Source organism: Anoplophora glabripennis, unplaced genomic scaffold (assembly GCF_000390285.2).
Source record: "Anoplophora glabripennis isolate ALB-LARVAE unplaced genomic scaffold, Agla_2.0 scaffold1527, whole genome shotgun sequence".
Classification (NCBI taxonomy): domain Eukaryota; kingdom Metazoa; phylum Arthropoda; class Insecta; order Coleoptera; family Cerambycidae; genus Anoplophora; species Anoplophora glabripennis.
The window spans coordinates 9,525-30,370 of record NW_019417708.1 but is presented as its reverse complement, the minus strand read 5'-3'; the positions used below and the strand labels follow the sequence as shown (position 1 = coordinate 30,370).

Genomic DNA, 20,846 nt, shown 5'->3' with positions numbered 1-20,846 from the left:
GGGGTAATACCAAAGTTATCATAAAAAAATTTTTTTCATAATACTTTAGCACCCTGTAGTTTAAAAGCTAAGACTTTTAGGATATGAAGTTTTTTTTCTTAAAATGGACCCAAGAAAAACCTCCTTAAATATTAGCACGTTATTAAGAAACNATAATAATAATAATAATAATAATACATTGAAATCTATAATTTTTTTTTATTTCAAATTTGCAACCTGGAATTTTTTTTTAACTGTCCACCAAATAATTTTTATTAATAATGCTAACCCTGGAGCAACGAATTTATCTTGTGAAATGTTATGGAATCGGTAATGTTTCGTAACGATATGCAATACAAATTTTTAATGAAAAGTATCCAAATGTAAAAGTAACTTGTAGAGCAGTTCGCAAGCTAATTATAAAATTCGATACAACAAAATATATCCATTCAAACCAGTGTTTAATCATAAATTGCTTGAAACTGATTGAAAGGGGATTCTTTCATCACATCACAATTTTATTTACTGACGAATCAACATTCACACCTAATGGCGTGGTTTCCTCTCAAAATTGTAGATACTAGGCTATAAGATAATCCAAATTTTCGATTGATAACAGTCAAAAATTAAAAAAGTAAATGTTTTGGAAGAAAAACTTAATATTTGTATTTGTAAAGTCTCAATGATTTTGTTTTGTCAGAACTAGATATCGAAAATTTAGAGAAAACTTTCAGTTACTTGTGAGAAAGAGAGCGATATGCTTCTTGAAACGTCAAAAAACCTAGACGTGGCAACCTTTCGGGAAATATTTCTACCAAACTATTTTTATATTAAATTTAAAATATGTACAAGTTTACTCATTTTTTATAATTTCTGTCTACTTTAGAGTAAGTAAGATAGTTAAAAATCCCGTCTTCTTATTTATAGAATGTGATTAAATATTCTTTTTTGACTAAAACCCGTATTTAAGCATTTCTTGAGGTCTCGAACGACTTTGTTAGATACAGTTTTTAACGAAAACAAAAATTAAGGGCATTTTGCTTATGGAAAATTTCACATTTTGAAATAATTTTGTGGACGCCCTGTATGTTTTATTACATATTTGATTACTGCCCAAGGCTTCTCAAGATAAGCAACATATTTTATCGAGAATAACTGTTTCTCGAACACACCACCGCATATTGTTTTAATTTTTCTGAGCAAAAATACTTCTGTTTTCTGTCCAAAGAAATTCATTTCCGATCGACTCTAAACAACTTTTTACAGACATCAGTCCACAAAAAAATATCTTAATCGCGAAGAAATAAACCGCAACAAAAAGGGAATCGCCCTGTAAATACAAATAAAATACATGTCCAAGCAGATAATTTTATTTTTATTAACAAACACGAGTGTAAATGTAACATAGCTTTGGGTTTATTATTCCTTCCTATTTTTGTACCTCTTCCTAGCAAATATCAAATTATGATTTAGTAATAGTACCCTTTTCACTCGTAGGATGTAAATTGTGTGTAGTTTTGCTTTGCAGGGTCCGCTAAATCTTTTCAAAATGCAGATATATCCTGTTCTTAGTGGTAAGGACGAATGTTTCTGGGTCCCTGCCCAGAGGTGTGATGGTTTTGGGACTCAAGGTGACCCTGTATTTGGTGAGCGTCGTTATCAAAGCGACTTTCGTCTGTAGGAGTCCGAAACGCAATCCTAAAAGCAAAAAATAAAATAAGTTTTTGAAACAAAAAAGAAAAATAGCACTTCGAAAGGTTGTTAACGTTTTGGAAACAAATCTGTTTTCGTCTTTTGAACTGATAATGGCTATTTGTTTGTTAGATATATCATATAATTAATTACTAAGTTTATGTATCAACGCTACATATTTTAAAATAAATAAGTAATGAATTTTATCAACATATTATTTCGAAATGGTAAATGGGGTCTTCATTGTCACCAATCTAAGTGATATTTTTATAGATTCCTTTGAAGAAAACTATTTAAATAGAACATGTAGACAAAATTTTTGCAATTTGGCGTTTTCCCGTTGAGGAGTTAAATATTTTTCTAGATAATATTAATAACAAGGAGCTAACAATTAAATTTACTTTGGAAATAGAAAGCAATAATACATTAGCCTTTATACATATTTCAATAACAAAAAGGCAATTCTTTAGAAGCAAGTCAACGCACACTAAAAGACATCTAAATTTTAATTCGAATCAAAATATTGACATAAAAAAGGTGTAATTAAATGCTTGTCGATGGAGGCAAATTGATTTTTTCGAAAGATGAAATGAATAGAGAATGTCAAAATAAACAATCAGTACAGGAAGTTGTGTTGAAATAGTTTTTAAGAATATTGAAAATAAAACAAATTCTGTCGGTAAAGCAAAGGGAAATTATATCCACAGTAAAAATTGCTTATATTCCTGTACTATCGAAAAAAATTAAGGAGAGAAGACAACACATTTAATATTAGAGCGGTTTTTTCACACAAGTAATAATTTGTTGTCAAAGACGCGCCCAAATAATGATGTTGAACGTTAAAAAATTGCATCTATAGCTTGCCTTCTTCAAAATGAAAGAAAATCGCAAATATCTCATTTGGAAATCGTAACCCCTAAAATGCCTATATCAGTGAAAAGAGAATTTGACATTCTATAATACGGTGTAAAAATACAGGGTGTTCCATTTGAATTGAAAAGGTTTTGTCGATTTTTACGTTTTCAAAATGTAACTTAAAAAATGGTTCACTTGGTATAATATTCTTCAGATAATCATGAGTGGAAGGTAGTGCATATTATGTTCTTTGTGTGTTCCGAAAAGCAAGTGAAAGCTCCCAGAAAGAAGAAAGATATGAGGAATTTTCGAAACGTTTGCGTCAGTCAAAATTTTATAAAATATTTAGGTACAGGGAAGGGAACATTTTTGACTTATTTTTAATTTGTCGATAATGCAATAATATACAGGGTGTTCCAATTAAAATAAACAAGTAGATGGCGACTTTCTGTATAACCGGAAATGCTACAACAATGGCAATATTTTATTTAAAGAGAGCACTCCCCCAAGATCCCCTAGCCTAAATTTTCAAAATTGAAATCGAAGAAGTCCCTGAAATATTCTAATGGACCGTTATCAAAAGACAGCCTGTATACCGCTTTTATAGCGAGAGATTATTTCTGTTGTTTACTTTTTCTTTTAATATTTGTAGGCAACAAGAATTTCCGCTCATTGGAATTGCTGGTTCACACATATATTATGCTGTGGTATCAAAAGTATGCCTTCTTTCGTTTCATTGATCGATTACTAGTCCTACATCTACTTATACTTTACCTATGCAATTCCTAGGGCCGTCGCCAAAAGGTAGGAACGTCAACAGTTGTCTGTTCTGCTTGTTCTCTTCACTGAACCGATCAGGATCCCATCGATCCGGATCAGGCCAGTATTCGGGATCGTGGTGTAACCCACTAACGGAAATCATTAAAGGAGTCCCCTTGTCTACCGTAACGTCAGAGTTTTTTAATTTGTAGTCTTTGGTACATACCCTGGTTAGCGTTGAAAGGGATGGCCATACACGCAGAGTTTCTGAAAATTAAAAGAAATTATTATTACGTTTCCACTGTTTTGCGATCTTGATTAGTTATCCAAGTCAAGGTTTTAGTGGGATAAAGATCAATAAATAAATGAACACTATATTTTAAATCATTGCCAACGTTTCGGTGTTATTTTACACCATCATCAGGGCTCTAAAATACAAACAATGTTTTTAATAAAATTCGTTAAGGTATTAAAATAAAAAAACAAGTACATTTACAATAATTCTAAAAAATTTGTTCCTGTCACAATTACCATAAAACCCGAAAAAGAAAAATTCTAAAACAGCTCTAAAAATAACATATGTAGGTATTACTCACTCACCGAAATTTTAAGTGTCTTTTGTCCAACTTAACAGTTCTAAATATTAAGATGATGGTATCTAGATACTTATATGTGTATTTATAATTCACGGAACAATTTCAGTGCGGTTTTCTTTCACAGTAAAAATTGTTGTAACGTCTTAGGTACTGTTCAGCAGAATGACAGTAGAAAAATACGTTGATTTTAATGTGTGTAGATATCATGCGTCTTTTTCCTCTTACTTTTTCCCTTTCTCTTTCCCTTTTATTTTTTATTTTTTACTTTTCAATCCAGCACAAATGTGCTGGATATATTTTTTTTTTCATAAATACGAAAAAAAAGTCTAAACCTGAGTAAACCAAAATACTGTTACAAGAGAATTTAATCAATTAAATTATAATAAACCAAGTTTAAATTATCTATATCCTTCTTTCGTAATAACACTTAATTTTTTTAATATAAATCATTTCCTCGAGTAACCTTTTTGAAAGAATAGATTGATGCCCAAGCAATTCGGTTTTGTCAAATTCAAAATGGTGAATTCTTTTGAATGTTCTACAGGTGCAGTTGGATGTAAATTATTTGGTTTTTTATGGTATGTTCACAAATTTTGAGATGAAACAGAATTCCAAATAAGGTTAAAAAGCGACAAATTAAAAAGTTGAATAATTTAATTGGTAAACAAAGGTTTTCACCTGTTTTTAGTTGAAAAAATGGTTTTTGAATTTGAGTAATGTTGAAATTCTTATTGAAGTACAGTATTTTCTGAGTATGGGTCATAAATTTAACCTACCTTACAGGGAAAAAGATTTTCCATTGAAACAGTTCATAATTGATGGGGAATATATTTTAAGTAAAATACAGGACGAAAACCAGATAATAGTAATGAGAAATAGTTTTGTTAATGTAGTGACAAATTTTTGTAATTCGTGCGAGTTAAAGAAAATAGAAAATAATAATAAACTTATTTTTGAACGTATGTCGAAAACTAATTTCTTTTTAAAAAATAACATTATTATTACAAAAGCGGATAAAGGTAATACTACTGTAGCTCTTGATAAAATAGAATATTTTTCTAAAGCAAACGCAATACTTGATCATCAGAATACGTATAGCAGATTACAAACTGACCCAACAATAAAAATCCAAAATAAATATATTGATATACATATAAAAATAACAAAATTGGTCTTCAATGTTCAAAAATTTTAAAAAGTAATAATGGAGTTTTTCCAAAAATGTATTTTTTACCAAAAATTCACAAAGAAAATATTCCTCTGAGACCTATAGTAAGCTTCATTGGGTCTCATGACATAATAACTGCGGTCCCAAACGGAAAACATTCGGAGATTTTAACAATTTTTACTTCTTATCATAGTAAATTAAAATTTACTATTGAAATAGAGCAAAATTGTAGTATTCCTTTTTTAGATCTAAAAATTATAAAAAATATTAGATAATAAATTATTAACAAATTGGTATCATAAACCGACTTTTTCTGAAAGATTTTTGAACTATTACTCCTGTCATAGTTTTAAATATTATATTTATGCACATAAAAGAAACGTGAGCTTAACTTTTGGCGGCACAATATGTTAAAAAAATTCGAAAAATGTCATATTTTTCTTCCTATTTAATTGTGTATCTTTTCAAGAGTTGATTTTAGGCGAAAATGGAAGAGGAAAAAAATGTTTGTAATTAAATTTTCTACAAAACATGACTAGTTACAAATCGAATGAATCATGATTATTATGGTAAAAATTGAAAAAATCGCAAAAATTGGGTTAAAAACAATACTTTATAGGGAATTTTTTTGGGGTATTTAAATTGGGTATAAATAATAATTATACTTTAATCACAAAAAAAAATTAATATTAAAAAAATAACCTCTTTCATTTCAATATATTATATTACAAATAATTTTTTCCGGTGTTGTCAGATTTCTGCAGTAGCCACTAAAACGATATTTTTTTAAATGGCAACACCGGAAAAAATTATTTGTAAATTTTTGTTAATCAAGTTATTTCCTACAACTTTGCATTTGGAAGTACTAGTCTATTACCTCAAATAAAAAAGTTGGCCTATGTCAGGTTTTAAAAAAATAACACTTTATATACAGATTGTAGAGATTCCTAACGGTATATACGTGTACCTATTTTTTTCAAGGTCGTATTTTTCGAATAAGAAATATATAGAAATTAAAGAAATATTCTTTTTTAATATTAATTTTTGTTTGTGATTAAAGTCTAATTCAAATATTATTTATTGTTTAAAATATAAGCAAATGTGAAATTAACTCATTATAACGAGCGTTCAAATAAAAACGTGGTCGAACTTGGCTCTGACACATTGGACGTAGGGAGTAGCTTATAGCGACCAACTTATCCTCATTTCTCAACGGGCTGTATAGCAGCTGTCAGTTTCAATAACAAAGCGGCGATACAGCGCTTTGACAGATGACGTTTAAATTCATTTGCTATACGCTACGGCCTACGTCCAAATTTTCAGAACCAACTTTTCACCACGTTTTTATTTGAACGCTCGTTATATAAATAAATGTAAGGGGTAATTTTTAAGGGTTGAAAAGTTGCAATCAATTCAAAATTATTTTATAAGAAAGGAATAAATGTTTATTTAATACGAATTCACAGTTAAAATGTTTCTGCTCCTTCAATAATATTTTTCAAGGGTTGAAAAGTTGCAATCGATAGAAAAGATTTTGAAATGGTCAAATCAATTTTAATTCGATAAAAATGCATGATTAAAACCTTTCAAGTTGAAAAATTTTTTTTATATTATTTTCATCCAAATGGGTGGTTTTTAAAGATTTATCCGTGTTGAAAATTTGAGATACATGTTAGATAGCACATGAAATTACTCATACTGCATAAATAAGAAAGATTTGATTATATAAAATGCTTAAATTTGTATTTTTACTTTTTGTTGAACATCCTACGTGGCAACATTGCATCGTTGTGTTTACAGAGACTCAGCGTTGCGGTGTTTAAAATTTCTTCCAATTTGAGAATAATTGTGTCGAATTTTATCTGCCGATCATATTCACATTATTTGAAATTGAAATAAATATTAAAAAGTCAACCTGATCAGGGATTGAACTCACTACCTCCCGCATGAGAGGCTAACGCGCAGCGCTTTGCACCACTAGACCACACTTTTTATTTGTTCAAGTCGTGGCTTATGTACTAGAGTGCCCGCTTTAATTTATTCTCACTTCTGTGGGCGTCGCGGGGTTACAAGCTGAATTATATATAAAATTGAAGCTTATATCTTACTGAATCGGAAACCGAAGGTAATAAAAAAATAACGCGGGCAGAAGGGCAGTAAAATCAAAAAACGAGTTATGACCACGGGCGGATAATATAGCACATTGGCTATAATTCTATATAAAAATCAAATTANTATCTAGGTTTATGAATGACATATCTATGTTCAAGATTAAAGACACAAATTGTCCGCTCTCTGGTCATCAGTTTTCCGAACGAGCGCGCGCCGCTTCCCCCTACTTCTCCGTCCGCTCCAGCTGACGCACTCAGCGCTTGCACGTTTCAGTTTATTACTCAATTACTAATACTAAAAATCCTACATATTTTTTTTTTTAAATATAAGTGTTCAATATTAACCTCCATCAAGCGTATCGCTGTACAATGTTAATTGCGTCCTCAAAATTTTTTTTAAATAAAAAAATTATCTCGGCTCCAGAAGGTCGTAGAAAAGCATTTTTTTTTTAAATTCGTGAAAAAATGTCAGCAGTATCTTTCTTTAAAAGTAATTTTCATAAAATAAAAATTGAAATAGTTATTTGAAATAAACATACCCAAAAAAAGTGCAACTTTTTCAGTCTTTTTTTTATTCTTAAAATTAATAAAATCGTCAACATTTTTTAACGGCATGATAATAACTAATTTTCGTCATATTTTGAAAATAATTGTTGTTTAAACAATTTCAGAATATTTAAATAAATTTGTTTTTGATCTTTGATAAACAGTATATGTATAAGTGTATGCACTTACCTTTGATACAATAGAAAAATAAAGTTGATGAGTAAAGGAAGTTGTAAAGATAAATAATTATCGGATTGTTGAAAGACCAATAATTATTATTAACGATACGCATTTAAAAATACGCTAAAATTAAAAAAAAATCATCAAAATCGGATTTTATAAATTTTTAAGCCCATCGCGGTTTTGAACTCGCCGATTCAATTTCGAGCAGGCCGAAACGGCCGCGCTCTCTGCTTTCCCCATCACCACCACCCGTACGATTTTCTTGAATTTCTCGCTTGCATAAATAACTTTAAACACGTTTTAAAGTAGGTTGCCAATGAAGAAATGTATTGTAATCTTAGACCTGGNCAGTCTTTTTTTTATTCTTAAAATTAATAAAATCGTCAACATTTTTTAACGGCATGATAATAACTAATTTTCGTCATATTTTGAAAATAATTGTTGTTTAAACAATTTCAGAATATTTAAATAAATTTGTTTTTGATCTTTGATAAACAGTATATAAGTTAATAATTATTATTAACGATAGGCATTTAAAAATACGCTACAATTAAAAAAAAATCATCAAAATCGGACCTCTAGAAAGTGAGATTTTATAAATTTTTAAGCCCATCGCGGTCTTGAACTCGCCGATTCAATTTCGAGCAGGCCGAAACGGCCGCGCTCTCTGCTTCCCCCACCACCACCACCCGTACGATTTTCTTGAATTTCTCGCTTGCATAAATAACTTTAAATACGTTTTAAAGTAGGTTGCCAATGAAGAAATGTATTGTAATTTTAGACCTGGTAAGTACTCGGAATACNCAGGCCGAAGCGGCCGCGCTCTCTGCTTCCCCCACCACCACCACCCGTACGATTTTCTTGAATTTCTCGCTTGCATAAATAACTTTAAATACGTTTTAAAGTAGGTTGCCAATGAAGAAATGTATTGTAATTTTAGACCTGGTAAGTACTCGCAATACCAAAGGTATTTTTCGAAAAAATAGCCCGGATGTCCCAGTACATTTAGTGTAAATGACGCTTAACTTTGATCGGCTATAATTACGTAACTAATTGATCAATCGTTCTGTTTTTTTTTAAGGAAGCGTCTTTCCAAGAATTTTTAAAACCTGCTTTAAAAAATTTGATTTGATTGAACATTCACAAAGTTATTCTAATTGTTTATAAGTACAAAAATTCGACCAATGTTTAAACAAGCGCCAGAGCTCCCCTAATTGACGGATTCGGATTTTTCANACACATAGTGGTTGGCGTTTAGTGTTGTAAACAAGGATAATCTAAGTGAGAAATTTTACTTTAGTTAACTGTAGGGAATTCCACATTCCAATTATAGATTTTTTATCAGAATTTAGCACTGCACGAAATGAAACGTTCTACAACTGATAGTACTAGTTCTGAGAACGAAATCGGCTTACATGTAAAATTCAAAACGCAAAAACGCAAAAAATGTATAATATGTAAAAAAATTGGAGGTATTATAATCGAATCAACGGATAAAACTTCCTTTACTTTTATGAATTCCACTAACAATAAGATTCGGAATGATATAAACAAAGAGGTAGATGAGGACATACAAAAAGTGTGATTGTTGATGGTAAAACTGGTAAAATTGTTTGGCATAAAATGTGTTATATTGCCTATACGAACAAACAAAATATTGAAAGTTTAAGGAAAAGAGTGGAAAGACTGAAAGACTTTGACATAAATAAATGTGTATTTTGCCAGAAGCTGTCTCCTGGGAAGAGATTATCTCAAGTTATGTCTAAAAATATAGAAACTAAAGTAAAAACATTGCAACGATCTCTTCAGAACAGAAGAGATCGTTGCCTCTAAGAATAGGCTCCAATGATTTAATAGCAGTGGAGGTAAAATATCATGTGAATTGCCTAATGACAGAATAGAATAAAAAAAATTGGGAAAACAATTTGGTAAACCACAAACACTTAAATGGAATTGGTACGGATGATTTTTCAGAAAATATGTTCAAGGATATTCAGATCATTATTATAAAACTATATTAAAAAAATCCTAATATTACGTCAGTAAACACTAAGAGGTTTGTTAGCATCGTCTTCAACAATTGCAAATCTGCTTCCGACTGAAGATACTTTGCGATTCCATTATTTGAGGACCTATTATCAGTCAATTGTTTAGAACTCTGTCCAAAATCGCCTTGTATTGCCGACTGTGATAGAAAAATTGATAAAGACATTTGAACGTTCTTCATGTGGATGCAAAAAGGTAAGATAATAAGTAACAACCATTATTGTAGTAATAAAATTTAAATTTTCTTAGATTGTGGAAGCAAGGTTTGCACTTACAAGAAAAGTAATATGGGTTGAATTTGGTCCTGTAAAAACATGGCTCAAAATCTTGCAAAAAGTTCGATGAGAAACGTGACTTGGATAAATAGTGTTTTTTATCTGTTAATCATGTTCCTAATTGTTAATAAAAAGAACTTTTTTTATGTATATATTTTATATACGGGGTCTCTGGTTCATGTTTAAAAAAAAACTTGTGTGCAAGTTCCTCATGGAAAAATAATAGGGGTAGTTATGTGAGTTTACAGAACCGTTTAGGAATGTAATAAATATTGTCTTTTAACATTTTTTTTTCTATTGTACCCCTCCAATTACCTATTGGCGACATTTCTTTTCAGAAAGAAACCGTTTGCACATTATTATTGTTAACGCACAGTAGATATTTATTCGTCTACAAATTTTGACATTTTTATCTTTAGCCGATTTAAAGATAATTAAGAAAAACCATTTGGAAAGTAACAACTTCAACACACTGTATCTCGAAAACAAGAGAAGATAGACATATAGTTCATAAGACAAAAAATTATTATTTTTTGTTGTACTATCACCCCCTGAATTTACGGGAGGTACGGCACTTGTTACATAATTTCTTGATCTTCTGTTGCAAAAGGTAGAACCAGCTACCCTACAAGTAATTCTTTACGTAACTTTTTTTTCTATCTAATTTATTTCCTGTCAAAATTCTATCGTGTCATGGAAAACAGCCTTTAATAAACACAATAAAAAAATCTCTTACCGTCAATGGCTTGTCCGAGATACTTCATTTCAGCTACGGCGTCGTAGGTGATTTTGTTGTCGTGCTTCTTCAACACTTCAAGTATCTCTCGGCGGAGTTTCTCCTGTAACTTCTGATTATTGCTGAGCTCAAATAAGGTCATGCTCGTCGTCATCGAAGAAGTCTCGAATCCCGCAATAAAAAACAAAAACACCTGCGCCACCAATTCGTTCATGCTTAGACTATCGCCGGAATTCCTTATGTCTATCAGCATCTGCAGCAGATCCTTTCTTCTAACGTTGTTCTTTTCTCTGTAGTTGACCGTATCGCTGACGCTTTTCAAGAAGAATTTAGATACTTCTTTCTGCACAGACCTGACGCCTATCTTTTGAGATATTTTGGGGGCGTAAATGGACATGAAGAGGTTCAGTCTATCCATGAGATTGAATTCATCGAGCACCTTGCGACCCATCCGGCGAAATTCGGGGTCGGGGTGTTTGAAGCTGTTGCATTCGATGCCAAAAGCGCAGGATCCTAAAAAAAAATACAGACTAGTAAACATACGTACCTATGGGGTAATTTACATAAAATTCTGCCTCCTTATATTTCTAACCTCTCTACGTAAGAAAAATATATAAGAAAACTGTTTAATTTCAAAGATATAAAACAAACTTTTGTTTTCTTTATTTTTTAATTTGAACACCCTGTATGTTCGTCCTTATTTAGATTCCTCTCTTTTCCTTATTTACTGCCATTCCGCCACGAAATCAAGATTGCAGCGAAATTTTAAATTGAGGTTACGTCTACCTCGAGTTTTTTTTTTCAGGTATTTTCCTTACCAATGCTATCCGTGGTGTAGCGCGCTGCCACTTCCAAGATGTCAACGTCACTCATTTGCTCCGCACTTTCCTCCAGGGCGCTCTTCAGTCCCTCGGTGCAATTCAGTACGGTTTCGAACATCGCCTTCATCTTCGCGGAAGTGAACACCGATGTGAACTTAATCTGAAACAAAAAAAAAAAATATTAGTTAACGAATTGTAAACAGTTTGTCAATTGATTAAGAGGGGTGATGCAGGGTCGAGCCAAGTTTCGCGTAATAATTCTTTATTAAAAGTATTTTAGGTCAGTGAAAATTGTTTACTGTAAACGTTATATCATTCCGTAGCTGAAGTACATATTTCAGATTTAATTATAAACAAAAAAGGACTGGATATGTTGATACTTCGTTCGAATAATCAGTTGTGCATTCAAACTTCAGTAGTACTTTAAACTTTATACTACGGTTATGTTCGTTGTAAAATGGAGTATGCCTGCATGGTGTGGGCACAGCTTATAGTGTGGGTACCTTATTATAATATACATTCGGATGCTTTTGAATCGACACAGCGCAAGTTTTGCAGATTTCTGCTTTTCAAGCAGTTTGGATACTATCCTAATAGAGACATATCTTACTCTGAATTGTTAAGTACCACAAATATTGACAATCTCCAGAAACGTTGGATGATGCATCAAATAATCCATTTGCATAAAATTATTAACAATGTTATGATGATATAAGGTTTCTATCAATTGTTTCATTTCATATACCTTGGTATTCCGGCAGAAATTCAACATTTATCTTCGCCTCTTATTTCGATGTGTACCTACTTTTCCTTATTTTTTATATCAGTATTTTTTCANTAAGTACCACAAATATTGACAATCTCCAGAAACGTTGGATGATGCATCAAATAATCCATTTGCATAAAATTATTAACAATGTTATGATGATATAAGGTTTCTATCAATTGTTTCATTTCATATACCTTGGTATTCCGGCAGAAATTCAACATTTATCTTCGCCTCTTATTTCGATGTGTACCTACTTTTCCTTATTTTTTATATCAGTATTTTTTCATTTTAAATGTTTTTAGTTATTTATGTGTCTTTTTTACTCTATTCTAAATTCTTATTTTTATATTTTGAGTGTTATTCTCTTCGCGTTTTTACTAACTACTGTTTATATTATGCAATCAGGCCGAGTATGTATCCCATTTTATCATAATAACAGTTATGTTATTTCAGGGTTGTTAACGTTACCTGTTAAGATATAACGTGCATGTTATTGAGGAATTAAGACAATTTTTAGCAAATACTCGTTGTTTTGTTAGTTTGTAGTGGACTGTATTTTACGTTCTTTTCTTACGTTGTTCTTGATGTACACAAATAATTTGCTTGTTTGAATAAAACTTTATTGGAACTGAACAGATACATCTACATAGCTTGGCTCGCACACTCGCACTGCTTCATCGCAGGAGTCGAGAACGAGACGGGGCATATCCCCATTATTCAGGGTTGCCAACTAGTGGCATAACTTAACAAATTTGAAATTACTAAAAACTAAACAATTTCATTCATTCATAATCAGGTGCATATTTCGAGAGTTGAAAATAAATAGTTTTAAATACAATTACTCTGTTTTTGATGATTTATGATTTAATGAATTTCGTAACTTAGCAAAATCAAAAGTACTCAGCATATTTCATTTTAAGTTACGTGGCGCCCAGTACATCTTATTTTATTGACACCAAAAAAATATATTACATTTTACGACCCTATGCTCTCTGACGAAATGCTGCCGTACGTTAGTGTCGGGTAGATGACACTTTTTTAATTATTTATAAAGTTGTGAAAATTGTCATTGATTTTGTTTTTGTTTTTGTTCTTCGTTTTCGTTTCCGTTCGTGTTTTCGATTTTGTTTTTGTTGACGTCGTTTTCATGTTTGTTTTTGTTACGTAGAACCCTAACCTCGCTAGATGTTCCAATTGCTGTGGACTGTATTTCTTTTCACTCCTACTGAGTATAGAAACTGGTTGGATTATTACACCTTTTATTCGAATTGCATTACAATGATGCAACAAAAACTTTTTAACAACAAAAATAGCCGAGCATGAGTACATGTCAAGACATTACTCGTCCGCTCTGATCTCGCTTCGCTCTTCACTGTTGCACCTTTACTACTGCCCTATTGTCCGCATGAGGGCGCTTACTGAGCGGTACATTTAATTGCCTCAACATGCCGGTCGCCTTGAAATGTATAACATACTTTCAACCTAATAAACATAATATACATAAGTATACAGGGTGTCCCAGTGTCAGCGTACAAAAATTTACCAGGGTATAGACCGGTCCAAAATAAGATTAAAATTCTTATAAAATATTTTTCTGCTGCCATGCACTCACTCTCACGGAGTTACAGGGTGTTGTTTAGAAAAAAATAATAACAACTTTCTGCAATAACTCAAACACCCTTCCAGGGAATTAAGTAATTTTTGGGTGAAGTGTACATTTATTAAAGGTCATTAAAACTACATGGTGCTTATTTGGATCTGATGCCAGGGGCGGCCTAGGTCAACTTGTCCTCAAGGTTATGTCTTCATAACTTTTGTATATCCTAGTTTTATGAAATTTGATTACGTTTTTCTGAATCTGCAATCGATTCTGAACAAAAAATGGGTTCTTGTTTTATAGCTTAAAAATGAACCGTTTTCGAGTAAATTGGGTCTAAGGTATCGACTGCATTAGTTCGTAGAAAAATGCATGTGAAGATTTTATTTCTTGTTGGTACTTGTCATTATAAAAAACAAAGTTATTTGCGTACATGTCAAAATTAATTGCAGTACTCGAAGTTACTAGAAATTAAGTTTACAAAACAACAAAATTATGAAATTATTATGAAATTTTCCACCAACGAATATGCTGATATGATATTTGTCTACGGTTTCTGTGATGGAAATTCATTGGTGGCCTCACGAGAATATCTACACAGGTTTCCAAATAGAAGGCAACCTTCGCAGTACGTATTCCAATGAGTTTTCCAAAGAGTCCGTGAGACCGGGAATGTTAAAATTGGAAATACAGAATGCTGCTGTTATTGATTATCCTTCCACCAGTGTCCGAAGAATATCAACGCAAGTAGGTACTCCACGAAGCAGCGTCTGGAGAATTTTAAACCGAGAAGAACTGCACCCATCCACCTACATAAAGTACAAATTTTGCATCCTGGTGATTTCGAAAAAGGTTACAATTTTGCAGGTGGTTGTTAGAAAATATCGCTAATGGCGAAAATTTCCATCAAAAGATATTGTGGGGTGATGAAACTATCTTTACGAGAAATGTTATAAATAATTTAAAAATTTTCAATTCTGATCCATTGAAAATCCGCATACGCGGATTCAAAGAAGATTCTCCATAAATGTCTGGGGAGGAATCTTCAACGGAGTCATTCTGCCTCCTCAAATTATTGTAGACCGTTTGAATTCAGAGAGATACACGGATTTTTTAGAAAATATTGTTGATGGCGTGCTAGATGACGTTCAATTATCTTTGCAAAATCAAATGTACTACCAACAAGATGGAGCACCTACTCGTAACAGAAGACAGGTATCGGAGTGGTCCGATTTACATTTTCCAGAACGCTGAATTCGGAAAAATGGACCTATTATGTGGCCTCCCAGGTTCCCTGACCTCAACCCGTTTGATTTTTTTTACTGTGGTCATATAAAACAACTGGTGTATGTCAAACCCAGTAACACGAGATACGATTAAAAAAATTAATGCAGCCACCGAGCAAATTCAAGCAACCGTTAATTTGTGATACAATTCCTTGGTCAAACGATGTCGGGCATGCATTGAAGTAAATGGGCAGCATTTCGAGCATTTATTGAAATAATTATTTTCTATTTTTATTATTAATATTGTCATTTTGCTAACATAATTTCGTTTCTGTTACATAATTTTCAATTTTATTTTCAGTTCCCCTATACGTAACCAAATATAAAATAATTCATAGAAAACTTGTTTAATTTCTTTTTGTTTAATGTTCGATCGTAATTATACGAATCGCCTTGCCCGAAATGATCCCTTAAATGTAGTACCCTTACTCTCACATGNTCATTATTATTATTATTATTATTATTATTATTATTATTATTATTATTTTTTAAAAGGGCTCCTCGTTTAAAATCATTGCCGTTGATATTTTTCCTTATGTAAACAGTTTTATGGAACAATAATATTATATTAATATACATGGTGATCATATGTTGTGAGACTTAATATTAGGTATAGGTGAGAATGAACTTACTCTAGCATTTTTCCACGTTGAACCGTCTTGAGAAAAAAGATGGACGCTAAGAGGGTCGCTTTCTGTATGGTACACCCCTCTGTCGGTGAAATACTGGAAATCCTTTATCAGAACGTCTTTTACGATTTCTGGATCTATCACGATTAAGTACGGCTGAATGCCCATAAACACCCCTGAAAGTTGATCAAGCGTTTAATTTTTTNGAATTTTATAGGCTTAAAATTAAGTAAAAAATACACAGAATAATAGCCTAAATTTGTGTATTTGTAGAGATCGAGCGTCATATTGTTTATAACAAAAGAAAATAAAATAATTGCTTTTTTTCAGTTTTTCGCTTATATCTCCGAAAATAAGCCTCTAATCGATATGAAGTATACTTCATGATTTTGTTCCTGAGGAAATTTGCTACAAGAGTAGGCTTTTGCGAAAGCTCACAAAATTTTTTTTATATTGCAAAATTAGCGGCGAAAAGAAAAATGTGCTAAATTTTAAGACAATATTTTATACGTCGACCTCTTCTGAGCTCGCAAATAAAGTCGATTTAAAAAAAAAGCATCTCGACAGCTACCTTCTAAATGCCACAATCCATTTGTTAAGGAAGAATTTTGCGAAGATGAGCTCAGCAAGGGCATTACGACGTCACAGCTCTCCCCTCTCCTGACTACCGCTCAGCCGCGCGAATCGCGCTGCCTTTAACGAACGTTTACTTGGTAATTTCTTGGTCAAATCGTTTTAAAAAAAAATCTGCGTATAAAGGAGGTATTCTACTTTACAACGAGCCCAAGTTTATTATTAAATAGAATTTATTAGAAAATAGTAAATAGAACGGCCAGAATAAAAAAAATATCTCGGCTCCTATTGAGACGCTTTTTTAAGAAATTTATGTTTTTAAGCACTCTTTCATGCAATTGGTTTGAAATCTGTATATTAAAAAATCGCCGAGAAAAGGATCCTAGTTACCGTTTTTTTTAGTTTTTTGTTAATAACTTTTTTATTTTGCAACTTAAAAATCTGACATTTGCACAGACGCGAGATAATGTAATTACCTTTCGATTCTTTTCTGCCGAATTTCGATATCTTGACTTGGGCAGAAGATATACCCGCTCGCGTTTTCGAATATAATAATTTTGCAATACACCGCCATTTTGAAATTGGGGGTCTGGATTCCAGGTATTTGTTGAGCACCCCAACAGTTATTTTTTCCTGTAGGTTCATCCAACTTCAGTCAAATTAGTTCTTCTTATTTAATTCTGAAAATTTAGCACATTTTTCTTTTCGCCGCTAATTTTGCAATATAAAAAAAATGTTGTGAGCTTTCGCAAAAGCCTACCCTTGTAGCAAATTTCCTCAGGAACAAAATCATTAAGTATACTTCATATCGATTAGAGGCTTATTTTCGGAGATATAAGCGAAAAACTGAAAAAAAGCAATTATTTTATTTTCTTTTGTTATAAACAATATGACGCTCGATCTCTACAAATACACAAATTTAGGCTTTTATTCTGTGTATTTTTTACTTAATTTTAAGCCCATAAAATTCGAGGTAGGCCCGATTTTTGAAAAAAAACCTAATTCGTCCGGACTACTAGGCTTATTTTATTCATTATTCAATTCCTCAAAAGTTTACTATCTTTAAAATTAAGAAATAAAAGGTTGTCATTCTGTGAAGAATTGTTTATACAAATTTTTACTTTTTTTATGAACAAGTATTTGTAGAATTGGCTTTACTAGTCAATTTTTCAGAGAACTACATATTTATAGTCCATTGAAATGAAGGCTGAACCTCCATTTTTTCCTCTGTCGATCAAACCTGGGCGCAAATATGTATTCGACCCTCAGGAATCCGAATCCGCAAAAATTTTTGACCTAGGTGGTCAGGAAAGGGGTCAAAAGGTCAAAAAACCGTAAAAAATAAGGTTTTTCGCAAATATCTCGTAAACTACGGCAAGTAGCAAAAAAATAATTGCACCATCGTGTTCCCAGGGAAATTTTACATCGATTTTATGCTATTGCTTATTAAAATTAAATAAATTTATGTCATCTTTTGGACAATTACTAAGCACGAGAGGGGAAGTGTATATCTCCGGCGGTGGGGAGTAGTACAGCGCGCACCCTACATGTATCGGCTGACTCGCAGTCGACAGCTCTAGCAGGTGTGCCTGTTTGGAATATAATGCGATTTCAAATATAATTAGCCTGCAGTTGTAGTGGATTTTTTTTTGCTACTTTAATTTTTAAATGAAAAACCAAAAATATTACTAATGATTAATGAATGAACAGAAAAAAATTTTTAGAATGAAATACTTATTGCAAAAATGAAATATACAGGGTGTCCCGAAATTAGGGGGTAATATTTCTACAGGGTGTTCTGTGTCGAAAAAGATTACTTTTTCTTTATATAAACGTGGGTCCAAAAATTCTTCCTAAATTTACCATAACTTTTTTGTGCGTTGACTTTTTTTAACTTTTGAAAAGTATGAAATTTCATGATTTTTTATTAAAAAAAGGTACTCTTGGTTCATATTGGTAGAATGTTCCATTTTTGTGTAAAATCCGTTTAAAAATAATGTTATATGTGTTAATCATCGGGAATTGAAATTGTCAATATCGCAGATTTTGAATAACAAATATGCGTTTGACGTTATTTGCATTGACAGTTCAGTTATTTAGTTTTTGTGAATTGTTATCTTCATAAAAATTCTCGAATCTTTAGTAAATGATTATTTGACAAAATAAAAAAAAAACAAATTATTTGCAGCCAAATAAATGAATCCTCTGTTGTAATTCTTCCAAATGATTTATTTCTGTAGCATAAACTACAGCCTTCAACCTACCCCACAGAAAGTAATCTAGAGGATATAGGTCTAGAGACCGAGGTGGCCATGGAATGGGACCATCTCTACCTATCCACTTGAAAGGAAAATTACCGTTTAACCAATTTATGACATTATGGGTAAAGAGAGGTTGTTGATAGTGTAATGTTAAGCGTACTTTTAACGGTGTATCATCCAATAGTTCTCTTACATCATTTTGCAGAAAGTTTAAGTATCCTTCTGTATTCAGACAAACGGGAAACTGGATTGGTCCAAGTAGCTAGGTCCCCTAAAATTCCTGTTCACAAATTTATTGCAAATCTATTTTGAAAATTTGTGCGCTGTATTGCCTGTATTTAATGGATTTTATACAAAAATGGAACATTCTACCAATATGAAACAAGAGTACCTTTTTTTACTAAAAAACTGAAATTTCATACTTTTCAGTCAAAAGTCAAAAAAGTCAACGCATAAAAAAGTTATGGTAAATTTTACCCCCCTCCCCCCCAGTGTTGGAACGTATGTGATGAAAATTTGTAAATTTCGTTTCAGTAGCGGACTGAACACGTAAGAGTTAAGCTAATTACCAAATTTTATAAATTTATCTCTACTGGTTTCGGAGTTATTTAGAAAAAACCATCATCAGATTGTCCCCTTTAATCGGCTATAACTTCCTTAGGAAGAATTTTTGGGCCCACATTTATATAAAGAAAAAGTATTATTTCTCGACATAGAACGCCCTGTAGAAATGTTGCCCCTAATTTCGGGACACCCTGTAGTTCTCTGAAAAATTGACTAGTAAAGCCAATTCTACAAATACTTGTTCATAAAAAAAGTAAAAATTTGTATAAACAATTCTTCACAGAATGACAACCTTTTATTTCTTAATTTTAAAGATAGTAAACTTTTGAGGAATTGAATAATGAATAAAATAAGCCTAGTAGTCCGGACGAATTAGGTTTTTTTTCAAAAATCGGGCCTACCTCGAATTTTATGGGCTTAAAATTAAGTAAAAAATACACAGAATAAAAGCCTAAATTTGTGTATTTGTAGAGATCGAGCGTCATATTGTTTATAACAAAAGAAAATAAAATAATTGCTTTTTTCAGTTTTTCGCTTATATCTCCGAAAATAAACCTCTAATCGATATGAAGTAAAAATAAAAAAGTTATTAACAAAAAACTAAAAAAAACGGTAACTAGGATCCTTTTCTCGGCGATTTTTTAATATACAGATTTCAAACCAATTGCATGAAAGAGTGCTTAAAAAACATAAATTTCTTAAAAAAAGCGTCTCGATCCAACCAATAGGAGTCGAGATATTTTTTTTTATTCTGGCTGTTCTATTTACTATTTTGTAATAAACTTGGGCTCGTTGTGAAGTAGAAGACCTCCTTTATACGTTGAATTTTTTTTTGAAACGATTTGACCAAGAAATGACCAAGTAAACGTTCGTTAAAGGCAGCGCGATTCGCGCGGCTGAGCGGTAGTCAGGAGAGGGGAGTGCTGTGACGTCGTAATGCCCTTGCTGCGCTCATCTTCGCAAAATTCTTCCTTAACAAATGGATTGTGGCATTTAGAAGGCAGCTACCGATATGCTTTTTTTTTAATCGACTTTATTTGCGTGCTCAGAAGAGGTCGACGTATAAAATATTGTCTTAAAATTAACTGTTGATGCCTACGAAATTTAGCACATTTTTCTTTTCGCCGCTAATTTTGCAATAAAAAAAATGTTGTGAGCTTTCGCAAAAGCCTACCGTTGTATCAAATTTCCTCAGGAACAAAATAATTAAGTATACTTCATATCGATTAGAGGCTTATTTTCGGAGATATAAGCGAAAAACTGAAAAAAAGCAATTATTTTATTTTCTTTTGTTATAAACAATATGACGCTCGATCTCTACAAATACACAAATTTAGGCTTTTATTCTGTGTATTTCTTACTTAATTTTAAGCCCATAAAATTCGAGGTAGGCCCGATTT

The 20,846-nt window shown here is 32.0% G+C and overlaps 1 protein-coding gene across 1 annotated transcript; it reads right to left on the bottom strand.

Moving 5' to 3' along the window:
• Positions 1 to 1,333: 1,333 nt before the first annotated feature.
• Positions 1,334 to 16,683, bottom strand: LOC108914009 (cytochrome P450 6A1-like). Its single transcript, XM_018719700.2, has 6 exons — positions 16,620 to 16,683; positions 16,052 to 16,224; positions 11,765 to 11,927; positions 10,947 to 11,459; positions 3,301 to 3,552; positions 1,334 to 1,677 (listed from the first exon to the last, which is right to left on the bottom strand). Exons 1-6 carry the CDS (start codon positions 16,681 to 16,683, stop codon positions 1,514 to 1,516), a joined length of 1,329 nt encoding a protein of 442 aa, XP_018575216.2. The 3' UTR covers positions 1,334 to 1,513.
• Between the last annotated feature and the right edge of the window lie 4,163 nt (positions 16,684 to 20,846).